General features: G+C 41.5%; 2 protein-coding genes across 4 annotated transcripts in view; one reads left to right on the forward strand and one right to left on the reverse strand.

The window, feature by feature from the left end:
- The window catches only part of CPSF3 (cleavage and polyadenylation specific factor 3), a 39,684-nt gene extending 30,421 nt beyond the window's left edge, over positions 1-9,263 (reverse strand). For both annotated transcript variants that reach the window (XM_069493894.1, XM_069493893.1), the window contains exons 1-4: positions 9,094-9,263; positions 3,821-3,884; positions 1,613-1,710; positions 819-947 (exon numbers count right to left, since the gene is read on the reverse strand). In XM_069493894.1, coding sequence (XP_069349995.1) covers positions 819-870 — 52 coding nt within the window. In that variant the 5' untranslated portion in view covers positions 871-947; positions 1,613-1,710; positions 3,821-3,884; positions 9,094-9,263. The remainder of the gene's footprint in view (positions 1-818; positions 948-1,612; positions 1,711-3,820; positions 3,885-9,093) is intronic.
- Positions 9,264-9,419: 156 nt separating this feature from the next.
- On the forward strand, positions 9,420-21,337 carry ITGB1BP1 (integrin subunit beta 1 binding protein 1). Of its 2 annotated transcripts, none has more exons than XM_069494507.1 (8): positions 9,420-9,544; positions 10,866-10,976; positions 11,787-11,890; positions 15,870-15,948; positions 17,259-17,395; positions 19,572-19,664; positions 20,213-20,362; positions 20,977-21,337. In XM_069494507.1, the coding sequence occupies exons 3-8, from the start codon at positions 11,819-11,821 to the stop codon at positions 21,046-21,048; spliced, it is 603 nt and encodes a 200-aa protein (XP_069350608.1). In that variant the 5' UTR covers positions 9,420-9,544; positions 10,866-10,976; positions 11,787-11,818; the 3' UTR covers positions 21,049-21,337. The 2 variants fall into 2 exon arrangements, with proteins under 2 accessions (XP_069350608.1, XP_069350609.1); XM_069494508.1 differs by lacking the exon at positions 9,420-9,544 and adding an exon at positions 9,682-9,736.
- The last annotated feature ends 550 nt before the right edge of the window (positions 21,338-21,887 follow it).

Raw genomic sequence — 21,887 nt, forward strand, 5'->3', positions numbered from 1 at the left:
TTCTGTCTCTTACTGTGACCATTTTAGGCAAATAACCTAAACTTTCTGTGCCTCAGTTTCATCATCTGTAAAATGGAATTTATAACAGAACCTATATCATGAGTTGGTGTTTAGATTAAATGGGTTAATGTACATTAAGAACTGAGGACTGTGCCTGGTGTGTAAGCATTATATATGTGTTAACTAGTATTAATATAAGTAAGTATAACTTTTCTAATCCTTTGTATTTACATATGAAGAATAAAAATAGAATTTTAGCTACTCTCAGAATATTAAGCAGTCAACTTTTGAAAGTTAATAATTTATGTCGTAAGTATCACAAAAATGCTCTAAACTTTTTGTTAGAAGAGTAGATGTTCCTCTTAGAACTGATAAGAACTCTCCCCCAGGGAACTTTTTAAGACAATCAATTTTCTCTGATGAAATAATCCAGAATAAGAATTCAGTATATAATGCTATATAATGTATTTGGTTTCAAGTTTCAAAAAAATTGTGAAATGCTAGTTGAGTATTTCTATCATGACTTTAAAGCTCACACAAATGGAACAAAGATCAAAAAGGACATAAAAACTATATAAAGACTTCAAGGTCAGGAAGGTGCTAGATACAAAATATGTATTTAATGACTTTGTTAGTGAATGACTAAATTACGGACATCCTTGTGAACAAAAAGAGAGCACTTTATTTTAAAACACAAAATGTTCAATTTAAGGAATAGGATTCTAAAATTTAAAAACAAAAACACAAAATGGTCTGTATCTTGAACTCTATGTATCGTGCAGAGCAAAATGCATGTATAATCTAATAAAGTAATTTACCTAACTTTGACATAATCTGAAAGAAGCCATCTATAAATAGCTTTTGTGGCATGAGTCATAAATGTTCTTCCTTTGAAACTCGTCTTCTGCAGAAACCAGGGCAAAGCTCCACAGTGATCCAAATGAAAACTTAAAAAGAAACAAATAGATTGCATTAATTCTTAAAAAATATTATCCATCAGATACTATATGTAATGAAACTGTTGCTTACCGTACAAAAAAATTCTGTGACAATTATATACCGATACTTTCAGAAAACCAGAAAACCCAAAGTAGGTATATGCCGAGGGAAGAAATAATACATACAGTTCTAGTATAGGAAAAAGATTTAAAAATTTTTTTAAAACAGTAAAAAAGTTTATTAGTGTGTAATTAGAGAGGGAAAAATATGCCCAAAACACTCTTGGCAGCTAGCATTACAATAAATATTTCAGTGAAATAAAGTTGAACCAAGTCACTATTTTTAAATGAAGTGCTTTTAGAAGTGCAAGATAATGACCACAAGGAGATATCCTGAAAAACGGCTTTCTTGTTCTCATGTTTTACAATTCCAGGTATCTCCTTCCCACTTATTCACTGCTTACACCTAGAGGTAGGTAAGTTTTTCATAGTAAACACTTGTCTAGCCTGTGATGACACTGTGCGGTGATGGCTTTGATGTAGATGTCTGAAATATGCCTCCTAGTAGAAAATACTGTACTTTTAAAAAATCCAAATCTCAAAATCTGGTCAAGAATGATCTTGACAGTAAAAGTGCTTGAAAAACAGTCTTGTTATTAAAAGACAAAACTTACTGGCTAATTAACAAGAGATCAATCTCAGCTGGGTCAATTAAATCAATATAAGGAAGAGCATCCATTCCTTCTAGGCCAGGGTGGATCCCACAGTCTAGCTGAAAGAGACAGGAAAAAAGATCACAATCTCCTGCACATTTGGTTAAAATTCATTTAGCAAATAGACAATAATTATAACTGATTCATCACCCACATAATCAAGATGGATTCCATACACTAGCACTTGGACCACAATTTTTATTAAATGTAACAAATATGCCATAAACAATTCTACCTTCCCAAATTATAAACAAAAATATAGCTCATATTTTGGGTCACATGATGAAAAATACAAGACATCTTTCTAGATTTTTTTTTTTTTTTTTTTTTTTTTTTGTTGAGACAGAGTCTCACTTTGTTGCCCAGGCTAGAGTGAGTGCCGTGGCGTCAGCCTAGCTCACAGCAACCTCAAACTCCTGGGCTCAAGCGATCCTACTGCCTCAGCCTCCCGAGTAGCTGGGACTACAGGCATGTGCCACTATGCCTGGCTAATTTTTTCTATATAGATTTTTAGTTGTCCATATAATGTCTTTCTATTTTTAGTAGAGACGGGGTCTCGCTCTTGCTCAGGCTGGTCTCGAACTCCTGACCTCGAGTGATCCACCCTCCTCGGCCTCCCAGAGTGCTAGGATTATAGGCGTGAGCCACCGCGCCCGGCCTTTCTAGATTCTTTTGGTAGTCACTCTAACAATAAATGAATTCTTTTTCAAGAACTCTGATTATCAGAAGATGGTGGGCACTTTAAAAGTTCATAGAATTACTACTACCAGATCTGACTATTGTGAGAAGATAATAATTAGAAATGGAAAACTTCCCTGATCATGGTAATTTAAATATTTTAAGGCATTAGGGAACAAATTCCTAAGAGTCAGTCATTAAAGATTTACTTATTTTATAGGGCATTATTACCAAATTAATATAATAAATGACTAAAAAGATGACTGTATTGACATACACCTGTCCTTTTAAGATTGGGAAAAGTTGAAAATAGAGGAACCAAAGGAACATGAGCCACTGAACTGCCTTTCTAATGAGTTCCTTAGAAACCATCTTTTCGGCCGGGCGAGGTGGCTCACGCCTGTAATCCTAGCACTCCGGGAGGCCGAGGCGGGTGGATCGCTCAAGGTCAGGAGTTCGAGACCAGCCTGAGCAAGAGTGAGACCCCGTCTCTACTAAAAATAGAAAGAAATTATCTGGCCAACTAAAATATATATAGAAAAAATTAGCCGGGTATGGTGGCGCATGCTTGTAGTCCCAGCTACTCGGGAGGCTGAGGCAGTAGGATTGCTTGAGCCCAGGAGTTTGAGGTTGCTGTGAGCTAGGCTGACGCCACGGCACTCACTCTAGCCAGGGCAACAAAGCAACACTCTGTCTCAAAAAAAAAAAAAAAAAAAAAAAACCATCTTTTCTACTCCCTCTACCTTTTAGGCTTAGAGAAGCAGAGTGCTTGTTTGAGGCCAGAAGCCCTAAATGCTAATTGGGTACCCAAGCTCCCAAGCCAAGGCTCAATTACCACATGCAGCATGGGGATGGCTAGAGCTCTGCACGTTTAGGGCAGTTTCTTTCTTTCTTGGGGCAGACCTTTCACTGGGGCATGGGGCAGTTAGGTTGGCTTAACTCTCCAGGAGTGGAAGAGAGACTTTGAAGAAACAATAGTTCAGCAGATCTAGTTGATAATTTTGTAATCTTAGAATATATATTCTTTTTTTTTTTTTTTTTTTTTTTTTGAGACAGAGTCTCACTCTGTTGCCCGGGCTAGAGTGAGTGCCGTGGCGTCAGCTTAGCTCACAGCAACCTCAAACTCCTGAGCTCAAGCGATCCCCCTGTCTCAGCCTCCCGAGTAGCTGGGACTACAGGCATGCACCACCATGCCCGGCTAATTTTTTCTATATATATTTTTAGCTGTCCATATAATTTCTTTCTATTTTTAGTAGAGATGGGGTCTCGCTCTTGCTCAGGCTGGAGAATATATATTCTTAATTCACTTACTCTTTTGTCAGATTACTAAGTACAAATGTGTATTAGTTTTTCTCATTAACATTCTACAGCATAAATTACACGCACTATAACATTTTTCTGGGAGCTAAACAGATAATTAGTCTACTAGAAAAGACCTAACATCCAATGCAGACAGAGCCATACTATTAACCCGGCTACAAAAATAATTACCATTATTTTTCTTCCTTTGAACTCCAGAATAATACATGATCTTCCCACTTCCTGCCCAGCTCCACTGTAAACATTCAAGGGGAGAAGTAAAAATGATTAAAAAACCAAATCCAAGCTCAATAAATTCAAACTTTTTTACAACTTAAACTATGACATGTTTGAGACAGCATTCACTTAAAAATTTGGGGCAGACGACAGTTCTATAAAATTACAAAGATAGGGAAGAACAGTGTCAATGTGGGAAAAGATGATAAATGATCCTTGGAAGCTCAGGGATTTTGCAATTGTTAAAATTGGAGAGAGGTGGTACAGATCCAAGAAGCCCAAAGGTTAGCTTCAATCTTCTGAATGTTAAGATTAAATTATAATATATTTAAAATGTAAACTAACAGTTATGCAGATTATGTAATAGCTTAGAATTAGCACTTAAGTATAGAGCCATTATTACTTCAAAATTCTGTCATCTTAAGATCATATTATGTATTCAAAAAATAGATTCCTTATTCATACTTTCCGTCCCTTTTTCCACCTTGTTATTTCAGTATATTTTATACCAGTACTTAGTTTTCTTTTCTTCTTTTTTTTTTTTTTTTTTTGAGACAGAGTCTCACTCCGTTGCCCAGGCTAGAGTGAGTGCCGTGGCATCAGCCTAGCTCACAGCAACCTCAAACTCCTGAGCTCAAGCAATCCTACTGTCTCAGCCTCCCGAGTAGCTGGGACTACAGGCATGCACCACCATGCCCGGCTAATTTTTTTCTATATATATATTTTTTTAGCTGTCCATATAATTTCTTTCTATTTTTAGTAGAGATGGGGTCTCGCTCTTGCTCAGGCTGGTCTCGAACTCCTGAGCTCAAACGATCCGCCCACCTCGGCCTCCCAGAGTGCTAGGATTACAGGCATGAGCCACCGCGCCCGGCCTCTTTTCTTCTTACATTAATAAAACAGCCATAATTTCCAGCGATTACAAGGCATACTTCAAGTTAAACCTCACCTGTTTTTCAAATCCTTCACCTTCTTTGACGCCTTTTCCCAACCATTTTAGCTCACAATTCACTCACTCTTTCAACATTAAGCAGCTTCTATTTGCCAAGCACTGTATTAAGTGCCTAGGATATGGAAATGCCTAATACATGGATCTTGACTTCAAGGAACTCAGTCTACTAGGAGATAGACATGAAAAGGGTTCATCCCCAAATTGAGATCCTACCTCCTAGTGGGCTGTTGATAAAGAAAATCAAACAACTGCAGATGAGAGCTACAATGAATTCCTGACCTTATACTTTAAGAAAATAAAAAAATATATTTTTAATTATTACAGATATCCTGGCTTTCCACTTTAAATCGCCCTTGATGTTGCCTCTTAAGTGTGCCTAGCTCAATTTTCTTTTCTAGTTTCCACAGCAACTGTTTCAAACTTTCTCCCCTTTCCTGAATTTCCCAACCGTCTATCTTGTTCACTTGAGGCATGGGTCATTATCTGTATCAAAAAAATACACAGTCCCTTTGTCATTCTCAACTTCATTTACCAACCTACCCACACCTTTGTCTCTTTCCATTTCTTCTATATCAATAAAACATATCTCTTTCTAAGGTGAGTATTTTCATCATGATTCTATATAATCTCTAGTTTTGAGTAACTGAACACCGCTATATCATGGACATTTGTTTTGCCCATCTGCCTTTTACCATCAGAGTTTAAAAGGCTATGGTCATTCTCATCCCAAAATTAAAATTCCTTGATTGTAATCTCCTTTAGTTCCCACTTTATTCTTTTCCTAGCTAGCTTCCTAAGAGCTATGTACACTCTGCCTCTATTACCTTACCTTCCACTCACTGCTCAATTCACTACAATCTGGCTTTTACCAACCACTCTTCTGAAACTATCTTTACTGCTAAGTGCAAATAGCAATTTCAGTCCGTGTGCGTGTGTGCGTGTGTCTGTTTCTTTAAAAACCTGAACTCCAGGGCTCAAGTTCATCCTCCCACCTCAGCCTCCCAAGTAGCTGGGACTCCAGGTGTCAGTCCTTACCTTACTTGTTCTCTTGGCAGCCTTTATCACCCCTAACTATGTGCTTCTTCGAGCACTTCTCCCTTGACTTCTGTGACTCCATGCTTTCATCCCATGTTGCTGGCTTTCCTTAGTTTCCTTCACACACTCAGCTGCCTCTGTTCAACCTTTAAATGTTGATGTTCAAGAGTTCTCTCCTTCGCCCCCATCTCATTCTTCATAACCTTCCCTCTCATCTTTTTGACATGCCAATGACTTCCAAGCCTATATTTACATAACTGACATTAGGTATCTCTACCAGAATATCTCCCAGGGACCTCATATTCAATATGCCAAGCTAGTCTTCACAGTCCCCTTGTATTTGCTCTTCTTTCTTCCTGGAATGTTCTGCCCTCAGATAGTGACATGATTAGCTCCTTTGTATCATTTGGGTCTCAGTTCAAAGGTTACCTCCCAGAGGCTCTCCCCTACCTCCTCTAATTTGTCCTTCACAGCAAGCCACAGTCCAGCATCATTTTATCTTAATATTTACAACTACATAAAGTTATTGTATCTATTTATAGCATGTTTTTCACTACTAAAATGAAAGCTTCATTAGAACAGAAAACGGAGTGGCTATCTTTTTTTTTTTTTTTTTTTTGTTGAGACAGAGTCTCACTTTGTTGCCCAGGCTAGAGTGAGTGCCGTGGCGTCAGCTTAGCTCACAGCAACCTCAAACTCCTGGGCTTAAGCGATCCTACTGCCTCAGCCTCCCGAGTAGCTGGGACTACAGGCATGCGCCACTATGCCCGGCTAATTTTTTTTTTTTTTTCTATATAGATTTTTAGGTGTCCATATAATGTCTTTCTATTTTTAGTAGAGACGGGGTCTCGCTCAGGCTGGTCTCGAACTCCTGACCTTGAGCAATCCACCCGCCTCGGCCTCCCAGAGTGCTAGGATTACAGGCGTGAGCCACCGCGCCCGGCCTCGGAGTGGCTATCTTGATCACAGCTGTATTGCTACAGTGCCTGACATGTAGTAAATCTCAAGAAATACTTATTGAATGAATAAAAACTACTAAATTGTCAACCTTGGAAATGAAGCAAAAGAAGCCAGAGAGGCTACACATTGTATGATCTCATTTATATGAAATGTCCAGAATACACGAATCTGTGGAGAATGAAATAGATTAGTGGTTGCATAGGGCTGGGGAGGTTAGGGTAATTATGCATGACTGCTAATAAGTACAAGGTTTCTTTTTGGAGTGATGAAAATGTTCTGTTGTTAGTGGTTGTGGTGTACAACCCTGAACATACTCAAAACCACTGAATCGTACACTTTAAATGAGTTGTATGATACGTGAATTATGTCTCAATAAAGCTGTTACAAAATAAAAAAACTCCCAAATTTACTCCAGACCTGCCCCATCTCCTGTACTCCTCCATCGAATAACACAAGCCTTTACCAGCTGCCCAACCTAGGAATCTGAGTCATCCTAACATTCCTCTCTGTCCTGCCCACCCCCCACACCTCCCCCCAACCATCACTTCAGATACACCTGATAAGTTACAAAATCCTGAAGATTTCACTTCTGTACTCTCTCAAACCACTCATTTCACTCATTACAGGCTGTCATTGCTTAGTCTTGGATTATTTCAACTACATCCTACCAGATCCCCTCCACTTAACCCATCCTTTTATTCATCTGCTATCTGCTGCTAGGAGTGACCTTCCTATAACATAACTTCTACAATATCCCATGCTTGCTTAAAATCCTTTGTGGGCTCCCTATAACTGACTCAGTAAAGACCCAAACTCCTTAACATGTATACGAGGTGCTTCATAAACCAGACCTCGATAGCCTGTCCCACCTCATTTGCTAACCCTTTAGCTACAACATGAGGAATATGGCCACAAGCTGTGACCACTCTTTCCCACGTGCCACTTTGTCTACTTTCTCTGCCTGGAACATCTGTTCCCTACATTGTCTTTAATTCCTACTCATTTTTTAGGACTCAGTTCAAGCATTACATTTTGCAGGGTGTACGAGATATCATTTTCTCCTCCTCAATCTGTTAGAAATCCCTTTTCCGTACTTTCACAGTGCTCAGTGTAATGCCTCCCTGGGTTCTTATATTGGCTATCACTTACTAAGCACCTATCATGATCTTTACTCCTCAAGCGTTGTTATATTACTTTCATATGAGGCAGTGGGTTCAGCGAAGGTTGTTGTCCTAATAAGTGGAAAAGTAGGCGCTGGACTTCAGGTCTGACTCCAAAGTAATGGTCTCCTATTATTCCAGAGTCTCTCCAGTACTTCCCACTTTGCACTGTAATTCCCTCCAATTGGTGAAAGCAATTAATTCAGCCCTCTGCCTTATTTGTATCCACACGCCGTGCTTGACACTTGCTGAACACAAGAAGAGATGACAGGTGTGAACCGAGCAGAAGGAAACGGGCTATGTCTCAAGCAGGTGCTCAATGAAGCCTTTTAAATGAATGTGTAAAGGAGATACTTTCTACCTCTTGGAAAATGTATACATTCATGTGGTGCTGACTGATATCTAACAATAAAAATGTTGTGGATTTGAATTGTTCCTCTATAGGAGTTCAAGTTCTCCACAGTTATATCTCCCCTAAAGCAGCATTCCAGAATGCCGAAGGCCATCTGCACCGAGTCTCCTATGGTCAATCAACGGCTAAGTTTTTTTGTCCCTAAAACTTCTGCACTTTCTCCTCTCCAACTTCCCACTTTCCTAATTCTGTTAGAGTCTGAGCTTAGAAGGCCGAAACTCATAGCAAATCCCTAATTTATTTTCTCCTTCACTTCCTGGCACAGGTCAAGTCCTGCAGGTATTAAGAAATAGATTTAGTTCTTCCTTGCACGGTTACAGCCTCATTCAGGTCCTCCTCTCAACCTGTCGCTCAACAGCATCACCGGTTCCCTCATGGCTTGCCCTGATGCGCAGAGATCCGTTGTGCTAATTGACAACGCTTTTTAGCGTGTAGGAAAGCGCCCAGGGGCCCCAGAAAACTTTCCCCCTCCAACTCCCCTGAAACTGAAGAAAAAGCAAAATCCCATTCGACCTAGCAGGCCCCTTCCGATCAACAGTCCTCCAAACCCCTTGAGCCTGAGAGGCCTGGCCCACAGCCGCGGACTGAGGGCAGGCTGCGGGGGCAGGCTGGAGTGGGGGGAGACGGAGGAGGCCAACCTCTCCGGTCACCCTTCCTCGCCTCTCTCACAGCCTGTGTGGCTACATTCCCTCTCTCGCAGGTCCCTTACAGGGGTCGGATCAGCAGCTGGTCGCTCTCCTCCGCAGGAATCGCAGACATCCCGGAAGTCTGAGGGCGAAGCGGGGGTGAAGAACAGGTCGCCGGAATCTTTCTAAATTGGAAGTACAGCCACGGGGAAATAAAGAAGGAAAAACCCCATTCACCAAGAGCATAACTTCCGGCACTCGGGAGGCCGCGACACTAGGCACCTCCCCTCGACTTCCGGTCGGAGGGCCGAGCTCGCGCGGTTCCCGCCCGCACGAAGTCCGGGAACCTGGGGCGAATCGTCGAGACTGCGCCTGCGCCTAGTCTCAGAGGCGGGGCCCGGCGGACGGGGCAGGAGGGCTGGAAAAACTGGCGCTGGAGTGAGGACTGGAGTAGCTGCCCGGGCACCAGCTGCCGGGGCCCTCCGACTCTCCCCGAAACGCAGGCGGCCCCAGGGATGGGCCCGCGGCAGCCAGGTGAGCGCCCCGGCCCTTGCTCCAGCCGGGGCCATGCTCGCGGGCGCCTGGCGGGAAGGCGGCCCCGAGGGCGGTGCCCACGGCTGGGACGGATGGGTGGGGCCGTGTGGGAGCCTGCGGTGTCCACGGGGGCCCGCCTTCACTCCCTGGGCGACGCGAGCGGGCGGCGGGGAGGCCGAGGGCCAGGCCGGGGTGAGGAGGGGCCGCCGCCCCTGGGGCGCCGGTGGTCGAACCTGGCCCTGCCGCGCGGGTGCGGGCGCCCGGGGTGGTCTCCCTGGCCGGATCTGCTGGGTCTGGCCCCGGGGGGAAGGCGAGGCTTAGAGCGCACTCTCTTTTTGAGCTTGCTCATTCTCCGCACCGCTTCAGCCTTCTCCCCGCGGTGTCACAGCCTCCGCACCCAGCACGTGGCCGGCACTCCATACAGCGAAAAATACGTGTGCAGCGGAGGGTGTGTGGGAAGAGCTTTGGAGCCAGCTCTATTGACGTCCAAAACTTGGCCCCATCCGTGCTTAACCTGGTGACCTTGGACAGGTCACTGAATCTCTTGGCGCTTTGGTGTCCTCTTTTGAAAGGGGCTGTCATGCTGCAGCCTTGCTGATCAGTGAGGGTTAGCGGTATCTGTAGCCCCGAGCGCTGTGCATGGCACGTGTCATTATTTGGGTGTCACCTCCCAAGAAAAGTTCAGGTTCCTTAAGCCTGCCCGCTCCCACTCCAGCCAGAGTGGCTTTTTGCTGTCCCTAGCATCAGCTGCTGCCTCACTGGTGACCTCCACCTGCAGTGCGTTTCCTCCGCCTCTGTTTATGGCTGCCTTCAACTTCATTCAGGTCTCCTTAAATCTCGTTTCCTCAGAGCATCTTTTTCTATCTGAAATACCCCCTCCTTCAGTCCCTCTGTATCTCCTTAACTTGCATTAGTTTTCTTCATAGCAATTATTGTTTCCTAAAACTATGTTTTATATTTGTTTTTCTTGTTGGTCTTTCTACTCTCTCTAAAGATAAGCTCCCTGAGGTCAGGGCCTCTGTCTGTTTTGTTCAGTCGTGTGTCCTAGCACCTAGTAGGTGTTCACTGACTATTTAGGAATGAATGAAAGAATCAGATTTTCATGCTCCCCCACAAATAAAGGGAATATATGGTAGGAAATGGGACGGCGAGGCTGATTCGAAAGCTTGGGCTCAGGAGTCAGACGGGATCAGTGGCCTAAGGGTATCCACTCGTAAGCGGGCTCGGAGTGGGGTGTCCCCAGCGATGAGAGAAACTCTGAGTTGGTCCAGGGGCTTTGATTCACTGCCCCATAACTTACTCATTCTTTTTTCTTCACCAGGAAAATTGTTTCTCTGAAGAGAATTGACCATATCAGAATGAAAAGAAGCTCTCTGTGCAGACTGCTGTCTGTAGAACCTTTGAAGACAATAAAATAGTGTTCGATTCTATAGTAAGCAGATTTCCTTGTTCCCTCTGTAGAATTCAATAAAAATTTGTTAGGTTATCTTATCCATAAATCCTCCCGAATGCTGGGTCACAGCTCCCTCATCTGTCAAAGGCGGGTTATAACCCACCCTCTGTAAACCCCTTGAGGGAAGGGCTTAGGGCCCCAGCACAGTGTGTGGCACATAGTAGGCCCTTACGAAACATCAGTAGAGGAAATGAACAAGGTTGCCAGAGGATATAATGAGACAAAAGACTGTGGGAAACTTAAGGTCATCTCCTTACCTGTCCTTACTGGAGCGGGGACATGAGGAGCTAGCACCTAGGAATATTTTTATGTCAGCCTTAAAGATATTTCAAGACTTCAAGAAAAATGCACATTCTGAGAGGTGTGTATGTCTTTTGTTAGCCCAACCAAGTACAGAATGTGAACCTGAGACTCAGTATCTCAGGTGATAAACCAATGAATGCATTATGTATTTTGTGAAAATCTTGAATCAATCAAACAGGAGTAAGGCACTTGAATTTTTTGAGGACTAGATGACATTATGTCTGATACTTATGAGAAAAGTGCTTTTCACACCTCTGTATAGGACAAGAAGTTTTCTGCCTTTTGATTGGTTGGGTTAGCTTTTTGTAATTTAATAGGAAAGAAAGAATGAAAAAGAATAGTATCTAAGGGAAAATATTTATGTTTTAAGTCAAAGGAGTACACTCATGGAACTGAACGGAATTGATGTTTTCCATTCCTATTATATATAAAGTGATTTAAAGTTGCTTTTCTTGATGTAACTGTAACCAACATTTGTACTTTCAGGTGATCTTCTCTGGATCAAGCTATGGTGAAAAATGTTTCGGAAAGGCAAAAAACGACACAGCAGTAGCAGTTCCCAAAGTAGTGAAATCAGTACTAAGAGCAAGGTAAGGGGAATGGAGTTTGGAGCAGAATCATAAAGCAGTGAGAATGTTGTTTGTTCTAACTGATAGTGCACGGGGTTACTAACCATGGCAGACCTCCTGATAGTCTTCAAACTACATGTGTTTTAATGTATGTTCTGTGCCTGGTTTATTTTATTTTGTTTTGGTAGATTTTCTGAAATTCTTAAATTCATTAAACTGGATGGGACACAATCTATCAATGGTCTCAGTGAAACAAGTACTGCTTTTAAAACTTTTTAAATATAGAAATTGCAGGCATTAAGGGGCTGGATCTCTTGAATTCTAGGGTTTGTAGTGTACATAGCTATGTTTACTTAAGAATGAGATTGGCAAATACGTGTGTACCAGAGACTTTTGAATGTTATTTGAAGGTATGCATGGATTTAATTTATGCAAAACAAACCTTTGAGGATCTGTTCAGCTGGCCTCTTTGGTCTCCTGTTCAAAGAATAGGGTGATTTCTTTTTGACTGACAGAATTTCCCAATATAAGATTATAAAGGGGTAGAAGTGGCAGTAAAAAAGATAAATAAAATTTTAAAAAAAGATTTTAAAGATGATAGCTGAATTATATTTATTCTAAGAATTTTAGGTTTTTGACACCGATTTTGTTGGTGTTTAGAAGAATAACATTCTTTTCCACCTCCTGGACAATGACATAAGAGAGCTAACTATTCATTCAGTGTGTATTTATTGAGCACTCCCAGATGTCAAGCTCTGTTTCAGGTGCAGGGGATACAGCAGTTAGAGAAGAGAATAAAATCCCTGGGCTCACAGAGGTAACATTCCAGTTGGGGGAGGAAATAATGAATACGTAAGTGCAATATAAAATGTCAGGTGGTGAAAACTAACAAGGGAGGAAGAAATTGTAGGAATGGAAAAGGGTGGGAGGTTGGGAGTGATGCAGTTTCAAACAGCCTGGCAGGAAGCGTGTATTCCCTAGATGGCATTTGAGCAGGGCCCAGAAGAAGGGGAGCTGTGATGAGATGCAGGGGAGAGTGGTTCAGGGAGAGGAGAGAGCAAGAGTAAAGGCCCAGCAGAGCAGCGTGCCGCATGTCTGAGGGACCACAGGGAGACCACCCTGACTTGGGTGGCAGGGCACCTTGTCGGCCCAGAAAGCTGGGGCTTTTACTCTGTGTGAGAAGGGGAGCATCAGGGTGTTTGGGGCAGGGCAGTGACAGAATCTTATGTAAGTTTAACTGGGGTCACTTTGGCCACTAACGGCGGGGTCAGGGCAGGAGCAGAGAGACCAGCTGGGAGGATGCTGGAATCACCTGAGAGAGGTGAGGGCTCGGACGGGGCGTGGAGGAAGTGGTGAGGAGAGCTCAGGTTCTAGCACGATTTCGAGATGAGCAGTCACAGGCCATGTTGATAGATTGGTTGTGGAGTATCAGAAAAAGAGGAATCAAGCTTAAACCCTTAAAATAACAACAGTTGGCTGACGTGCTTTGTAAAGTAGAAATCACTTTTGCATACTTACCTCTCCTGACCTTATTGGTAGGTGTAGAAACATTTGAGGTAGCAGGTGCCACCCATGATCTAGCTGTTGGGCATGTGGGTTAATACTTGTTAATGTTTGTCTGTGGTGCTTAGCTCTGTCCCGGGTGCTGTGGGAAGAGAAGAAAAGTGATCCTTCCAGGTATTTCCACCTGGATGCCAGTTACCGTTTGAGACATGATTTCACAATAAACAGGAGATAGTTCAGACACAGTAACCAAGCAAATGTGAAGTTGTGTGGTGTAACGACAAGTGTTACTTGAATAGTGCAGAGAATGGGGAGATGATAGGGCTAAAGTCACGAAGGAAGTTGTATTAGTTGGGGTTCTCCAGAGAAACAGAACTGGCAGGATATGTTTATATACTAGAGAGAGAGAGGTTGATTTATTTTAAATAATTTATTTTAAAGACTTGGCTCACATGAGCACGGGGATTGCAAGGCTGAAGTGTGCAGGGTGGATGGAGGCTGGAGCCCGAACGGTTGATACTGCAGCTCAGGTGCACAGGGTGTCTGGAGGCAGAATTTTCTCTTCCTCAAGGGACCTCAGTCCTTTTCTCTTAGATCATCAACTGATTGGATGAGGCCCGCTCATGTTATGGAGGGCAGTCTGCTTTACTCACGGTCTCCTGGTGTAAATGTTAATCTCTTCCAAAAAACACCTTCATAGCAATTTCTAGACTGATGTTTGATCAGATATCTGCGTACTGTAGTCCAGCTAAGTCAAGTACCACACTGTCAAGTAGTAACGGCCTCCCTCGAATGGGACGGCAACACACGGGACTGCCGTGCAGAATGTCCAGTCAGGGCAGGGTAAGCAATGTTATCACAGCTGAGTGGCTGGACGTCCAGCCAGAAGCACAGAAACTTGACAACTTAGGAATCCTTTGCAATCTTAGAAATTAACCATTTTCTTTAAAATTTTTGAACTCCTGGGGCTAGTCAACACAAACAGAACCTCCCTGCTGCTGCTTTCATAGGCTTAGGAGGGAGGACCCCAGAGGGGAATGGGTGATGTGGCCCAATATCTTGTTTTCTGGGTTAGAAAACAGACAGAGACTTCAAGGCCTGCTACTGCAGAGCCAGGAGCAGAGCCTGCATTTTATGATTCCTGCCAGGACCTGGCTAATGGCTTGGGATGTGGCTGGTGACCCAGCTCAGGCCCCCGAGTTGGGCAGGGGCCTGGGGAGTGCGGAAGAGGCCGTGGTGCACCATGCCAGGGGTGAGGATCTTATCCTGAAGATGATGGCGGAGCGCTGGGTGGTTTTTAAGCAAAATTTCAACCATTAGATTTGTGTTTTAGGATGATGTAAGCTTTTGTTGTTTAATATTCTGAACATGGGGAAAATAGATCAGTTTCTTCCTTCCTGTTCTCTTATTCAGAGGTCACGAGGAATTGCTGTTTTCCTGGTGGACTCTGTTCCTCCCTTCAGGAGCTGTGCACATCCCAGGAGCCAGTCTGGATTTGTAATAGCATCTTAATTCCAACTCCCCCCTCTCCTGCCCATTGAATGTTTAGTCTATGTCCAATTTTCCAGTACTGCACATAGTATCTTAGTGCATACTTCAGCTTTGTTCTCATTTTAGAGTGTATTCCAAGAAGTCCAATTATTAAAAAAGGGAAGAAACATACTTAAGACTTGATGCATTTTTGCATTCATCTTTGATTCACTTCTTAAACTTTTGAATGTACTTTTAGAAAATTTAATTTTGATCTAAGTTGCAAAAAAGTGACTCATTTTTTTAAATCAAAAGTTTCCACAGAATGTTATTTCTTAGAAAATTAAGCACATTGAGAGGATAGTTCTGTAGAACAAATTGCACTTGCATACGTGATTCTTTGTATTTTGCTTAGCAGTTTTGTTGATTGTCATTGCAGTTCACAGTGACAGTTACGCGCTGGTCTGCCGGTTAGCCTCTGAATTACTGCTGTGGGCCGCTGACTAGTCAGAATCATCTCGGAAGCACTGGGTTAGAAATTAGGAGATCTAGGTTTGAGTTCTGAGGTATTTACTAGATGTGACCTTGGTAAATTACTTAATGTCTCTGGTCTCTTTCCTCATTTATTAAATAAGGATAATAGTCCCTGCCTGGCTTTCTGCACATGGTTGGTTTGGGTTCAGTGGAAAGAAAGTGAAAGCAAGGTGTAGATTTTTCACAGGGGATATTAACATAAGGCATCTTGTGAGGAGGTGGAGAAAATGACTTAGATTTGGACTAAGAATATTGCTGCCACATTTATCCAACACTGTGTTATGGGAAGAGCAGTTGGGATTATGTGTTTCTTTGAAGTTTGCTATAGAATTTGTCTTTAGAAAAATCTGTTGTAGTCAATCTTCCTGAATAATTGACCTGCTTTGTATGTGTCGGCTCATCTATCACAAGTAACTTGAACGGGTGTGGTAGTGAACTTCAGAGAAGCTTCTTATGTGTAGACTTTTTGTTTATCTGTTTTTTTATATCTCAGTCTGTAGATTCTAGCCTTGGGGGTCTTTCCCGATCCAGCACTGTGGCCAGCCTTGATACAGATTCCACCAAAAGCTCAGGTACATACAAGGATTGGATCATTTCTTGTCTAAGCCTTTTCACTTATGCTTGTATAGTTTTACCAGTGTCACACAATGAGTTCTTGTGCATTCGCAGTTTTTTTCCTCTCCTCTGCCACTTTTGACCAGAGTTTAGAAATGGGCCAAGATTTGGTGGGACGTGGGTTGGGGGTGTAGCTTGTTGGTGAAAACCAGTGGCTTGGAGGTTGGCTTAGGCATTCTAGCAAAATGCTCTTAATGGGTTCTAGAGTAAAAATGTTTGAAAACATTGTGGGCAATAATTTAGAAGTTTCAAATAGCTTTTTAAGAAAAGGGGTGGTAGAGGGTGAATTATATTGGACTTATGTTGTTTATGGGGAATGGGACAAATGTCTTGGTGATTAAAGGGTTAAGGAGCCATTTACCCCGAGGTACCCTGAGATATACTTGCTCATGACCACAAGGAACACAAGTAATTAAGGGGAGCATCTGTTGCAGATCCTGGCAACATTTATGCAGCTGCCCCAAATTACTAGCTCCTTAGAAATCAAAAATGGCTTCAACCCAAGCTCCATAAATAGCTGGTGACTAACTGGAAATACACTATATTCATTTTCTTGCCTAAAATACTACTTTTCCCTTCAGGATCATAGACTTATCAGTCTATAAAGAGAATGTTGTAGCATTAAGTCCATTATCTTGACTTCCAGATGCCTTTAAAATATTAAAGATGTGGGTATCTTTTCATTATATAAACAAGCTAAAAGTAATCACAAAGTATTTCCTTAATATGGTGGGTAGTTTGTGGTAATTTTTGTATTGGATAGATTTTACAGCACACACAGTTCTTCAACTTGTTGCCATCTGTTAAGGGACTTCCTGCCTAGCATTATTCCATCTACATTAAAAAAAAAATTGTGTGGTCTTTGTTGACTGAATGGTAAAGAGCAGGCTTCCTCAATCAGGAAAGAAAGTTAACATGGTGAAGAGGGAGGGGGAAGGAACCAGAAAATAATTCAGTATCGTTGTGCATTATAAAGGTAATCATTCTCTAGTAGACTTTTCTCCCATTTGTTTTGAAATGAACGTTATTAATTCATTCCTATTATTGAGACCTTTATACATTTAGTAAGTTGTAAGTCAGTGAGGAAAAAGGTTAGTGAAATTTTAAGTTCCCATTACATCAAAAAATTTTGCATTATAAAAATTTATAATTAAAGGTTATGTTCTAATGACACGGTCTGGTTCTTATTTGGGAAGGGACTTAGGATACCATTAATGCAGATATTTCTTTTGAAATCTTACCATCATAACTTTTCTTTTATCTCTAGGACAAAGCAACAATAATTCAGATACCTGTGCAGAATTTCGAATAAAATATGTTGGTGCCATTGAGAAGCTGAAACTATCTGAGGGAAAATGTCTGGAAGGGCCACTAGACCTGATAAATTATATAGATGGTGCCCAGGTAAAAAAAAAAAAAAAAAAGGAAAAAAATCCGATTTAAAGCCTCTGGTTATGAGATTCTGTAGAGTAAATCCTGGCTTTGGAGAAAGATGTTTGCTCTTTCAGGCCCACTGGGTGGCACTGTGCTCACTGTCTTACCCCGAAGCCACGATTTCATCACTGCTGCAAATATTTACTGAGCTCCGTGCTCCTTGGTGGCACAGGTGTCTTAGAGACCGAGCCGCACAGGAACACAGACACTGTTCCTTCCTTTAAACATAGTACTTTTTTTTTTATGGGGCTGACTGATTTCCTTGTTGAAATGAGGAGCTGATTGTAGTGACTGGTTACATTCCAGAGGTTTTTCTTTTAAGACAATCTGGGAAAACCTTACTGTATCTCCATTGAACTCGTTTCATCTCTTAATCTAATTCATAGTGATGTTGACCTAACGTATTTGTTTATTCATACCCTGTTTCTAACAAGAATCGAGGTGAGGTGGGTTTCAAAAATATATCCAGGTCAAGATGATAAAAAATAAAGAAATCATCATGAATGAAAATTAAGATAAATCACAGATGTAAAGTTGGTGCATAAAATATTCTAAGGTCTGTACCCGTGCCAATGGTAGAAATAGATGAGCCTAAGGACTAATAACACAGTTAGTAAATTGCTTCCGGAGTTTCTAGAAAATGAAACTCCATTTTTATGTGTTCATTAACAAAGGGATATTACTGTGATGGAAAGAGTCCTTCATCTGTTCATAGTGTGTTAGTTAATGTACAATCTCTTAAATCATGGAGAGTGAGAACATTAAATATGTTTCATGTCTTCAGGAAAGTAATGGAAGTTACCTCTGTTTAAAGGAAATCAGTGAATCTAATTTGCCACTTAACAGAGAACTCTTGGTAGTCTGGACTAACAATTAGTATCCCAGCATTCAGTTTGGAATATAAAGTCATTCCAACAAAGTACCGTAAGTCTTCACTTAACATTGTCAATAAGTTTTTGCTAACTGTGACTTTAAGTGAACCGACTTACCGCAGGTCCTCGAATAACTCATTATTCAGGGTCCTTTCGTTATAATGTTGATACGGAAAAGAATCGGTTTCATTATATACATCGTTTTGCTTAAAGTAGTAATTTCCAAGAAACTGTGAGTGATGCTGAGGACTTACTGTATAAGCAACAACTAATCTAAGTATTGCTGAAAGATTACTAATAGTGTTTCCCCTCAAAAATACACTAGGATTATGTTCATTCCTACAACTTAAATTTCTCGTATCACCACAGAATTTTTGCTTGTAAAATTCCATTATTGATAATAGCATTACTATTATCCTGGATTTTGATTCTTGGAATTGCTTTAAACTTACTGTGAGAATGATTGGTAAGATGGTACTTACCACATTGTGAGGACCCGAGAATTAAGGTATTTGGATGCGGCCTATTTACCGTAATTTCTTTAACGTAGGCAAATGGTTCCATAAAAACATTTACAATATGGAACTTCTACTGATTGCCAACAGTTTCTTATTTATTTTAGAGGAGACAAATTAGGTAGTATTCTGATTTAGGACATAAAACTATAGATAATCTACTAGGGAAACCATCATGCCTTCTCTGCTGTTTTACTCTGAATAACTAAAGATACTGATTAATGTTTTTGTGAGCCGGGTAACCCTTCATCAGCAGCGTCTGCCAGCCCGAAGTGCCGAGCCCTGGGGATAACCAGATGAGTCTTACCGTCTGGGTAGGACACAAAATGACTGAGAAAACGGTTCCTGAGGCCTTGCTTCCTAATCAGTCCATGTGCTGACACTAGTATAAGCTTTGAGTATTTCAGAATTGAAATACAGACCTTTATTTTTCTAATGCAAATATTTTAACCTCACCAGGATCTGTGAGAAGTATCTCAGATACTTGTAATTAGGGGTAACACCCAGTCCAAGACAAAGGGATAGAAATACGCATGAAGTGAATGGATCTGGACTTTGCTCAGATTTGTGGGCTGTAAAAAAGGGGGCAGTAATTTTTCTTCTGCCTCTTTGGAGAGAAATTCTTGCCCAGCTAACGTGTACCCTACATTCTTTAAAGGCTTTTGGGTTTGTGATGGCCAGATACTAAAGGTGACTAATCAGACTTGAGACTATAACATAATTTTAATGTTTATCCTGTAATTTATTTTTACTTTAAAGCAAGATGGAAAGTTGCCTTTTGTTCCTCTGGAGGAAGAATTTATTATGGGAGTTTCCAAGTATGGTATAAAAGTATCAACATCAGATCAGTATGTAAGTAATATAATTTATTAAGGGAAAAAAATCTCTTTTAGGTAAAAGGGAATTCAGGCCATTAAGAGCACACTTACAACTAGGTTTGCTCCTGTTTGCAGCGTGGTTGGTTTGTCAACGTTCCTGGTGGCTGGTCTCAAACGTGACCAGTTTCATAGGGTGAATAGGGCACCTCCTGTGTAGGTAGGGCCTGTGCAAGCCCCCATTGATGGCTTCTAATGCATTTAACCTAGGACCCTGCAGCAGTCAAGAGCAGCTGTCAGCTTGGAAGGTGGGCACAGAGACAGGGATAGTAAGTTTAGATCACTTCACTCCTGTCTTTCTGGGATTTAAGTAGGAAGGTGTGATCCCGAAGGCAAATTGCCCCATAATGGACCATAAGGGAACGTCCCTTGGGGTGAGAAACCTATATAGCTACTTTCTGCCAGATCCGTGGATATGCTGTTTAAAGCCTCACAGTACAATCTGCTTGGAAAGATGTGTGTTATAAGAACTGAGAAACATTTAAAATAGTCATGATCTTTTTGAATTTTTCCTGATTTCTGCAGGATGTTTTGCACAGGCATGCTCTATATTTAATCATCCGGATGGTGTGTTATGATGATGGTCTGGGGGCAGGAAAAAGCTTATTGGCGCTGAAGACCACAGATGCAAGCAATGAAGAATACAGCCTGTGGGTTTATCAGTGCAATAGCCTGGTGAGATTTTATGTTACCTTGGTTAGTTTCCTATTCATCAAGTCAAGTGGCAAAACCCAGGGACTACTTACATTCTTTTCAAGGGCTGAAGAAATGCTATCCATTATGTATGTAATACCTGGCCAGTAATAATCAATGAATATTAGGCTCTAGGTCTGCCAGCTGTCCAGATTTAGTGCAGGTTGTGAGCTATTTACATTAGGCCCCGTAGCAGCCCTCACTTGTGCCTGGATTTAAAGGTTTAGGTAAACCTGTGGAGGAAAAGTAAAACATGGAGGAGAAGTGGTGTGTCCTCCATGGGCCAGAGGCTTCCTTCATTTCTGTTTGTTGTCGTCCTCGCTGACTCAGTGAGCATCCTTCACAAGGCTGCAGTATCTGTGCATTTACTGTGTATGCTCTTCGCCGAAGGAAAGCCAAAGGGCCCACATGCAAGGGAGCCCACAGCACGGGTCCACCTATCTAGGCAGCAGTGCAGATGGCGGTCCCGAACTGCTGCTGTGTAGGTTTAGGAGAGGCACCAAGAGGGTCAGGCTTACTACACCTTTGCTGGTCAAATTAAGTTCAGGAAGAGATACATGAACATTGTTCTTATTGAATCTTTTTACATACTGTAGGAACAAGCACAAGCAATTTGCAAAGTTTTATCCACTGCTTTTGACTCCGTATTAACATCTGAGAAATCTTGAATTCTGCAATCAAGTGGAAGTCAGCTTCATCTGGAAGTTCAGCTGTTTTCTGAACAGTTGTTTTCAATCTGTAATGCTGAACTGTTATGGAAATACGCAGTGAGTCCTTGCTCTAGATTTTCTGAAGAAAATGCAATGTATAAAATCAATCATTTGCTTTTATATTAAAATGTGTTGTATTATACAGTGAGTTTACTCTCAACGAAGTCATCTACTTTCTGGGATTAAAAAAAAGAAACATTTGTCATTTTCAAACAGAAATAAGCTTAACACCTAAGTGTTATAAAAGTCCACTCAGTGAATAATACTGAGGACCTGAGGAAGACTAATGAACGTGTTCCGTAGCGGCTTCCCAGTGAGGTGGTATTACTGGCTTGGCGCTCCAGTGAGTCCGAGGTTTGGACTGGGGACCTGGATTCGTGCTGGCGTGGGACAGTGATAGTGCCAACTTTTCAGAAGTGTGTTGTCAAGATCACACACTATTAAATCACAATGTTTACCTCAGAGTTAAGAGAAGCTTAAAATATTGCTGCTCATGCCACAAGTAACTGATATTCAAGGGACCTCATGTACAGTATGTTAGTATACTTTTTTTTTTTTTTAACAAAAAAGGACTTAATATACAACACTTTAAAGAAGACCATGTCCATTTAAAAGTACTTTATTTTTTTCCAGTCAAATGACTAGTTAACAAGAAGAGTAAACTTATTAAACATGCTCTAATTATAAATCACTGCATTAAGGACAATGAAAATAAGAATCGATTTAGGTTATACAATATATACAGTTGCGCTGCAACTAGACCAAAGTAATCAAGTGAATGAATTGAATATCATACA

The sequence above is a fragment of the Eulemur rufifrons genome, chromosome 19, assembly GCF_041146395.1.
Source record: "Eulemur rufifrons isolate Redbay chromosome 19, OSU_ERuf_1, whole genome shotgun sequence".
Lineage (NCBI taxonomy): Eukaryota > Metazoa > Chordata > Mammalia > Primates > Lemuridae > Eulemur > Eulemur rufifrons.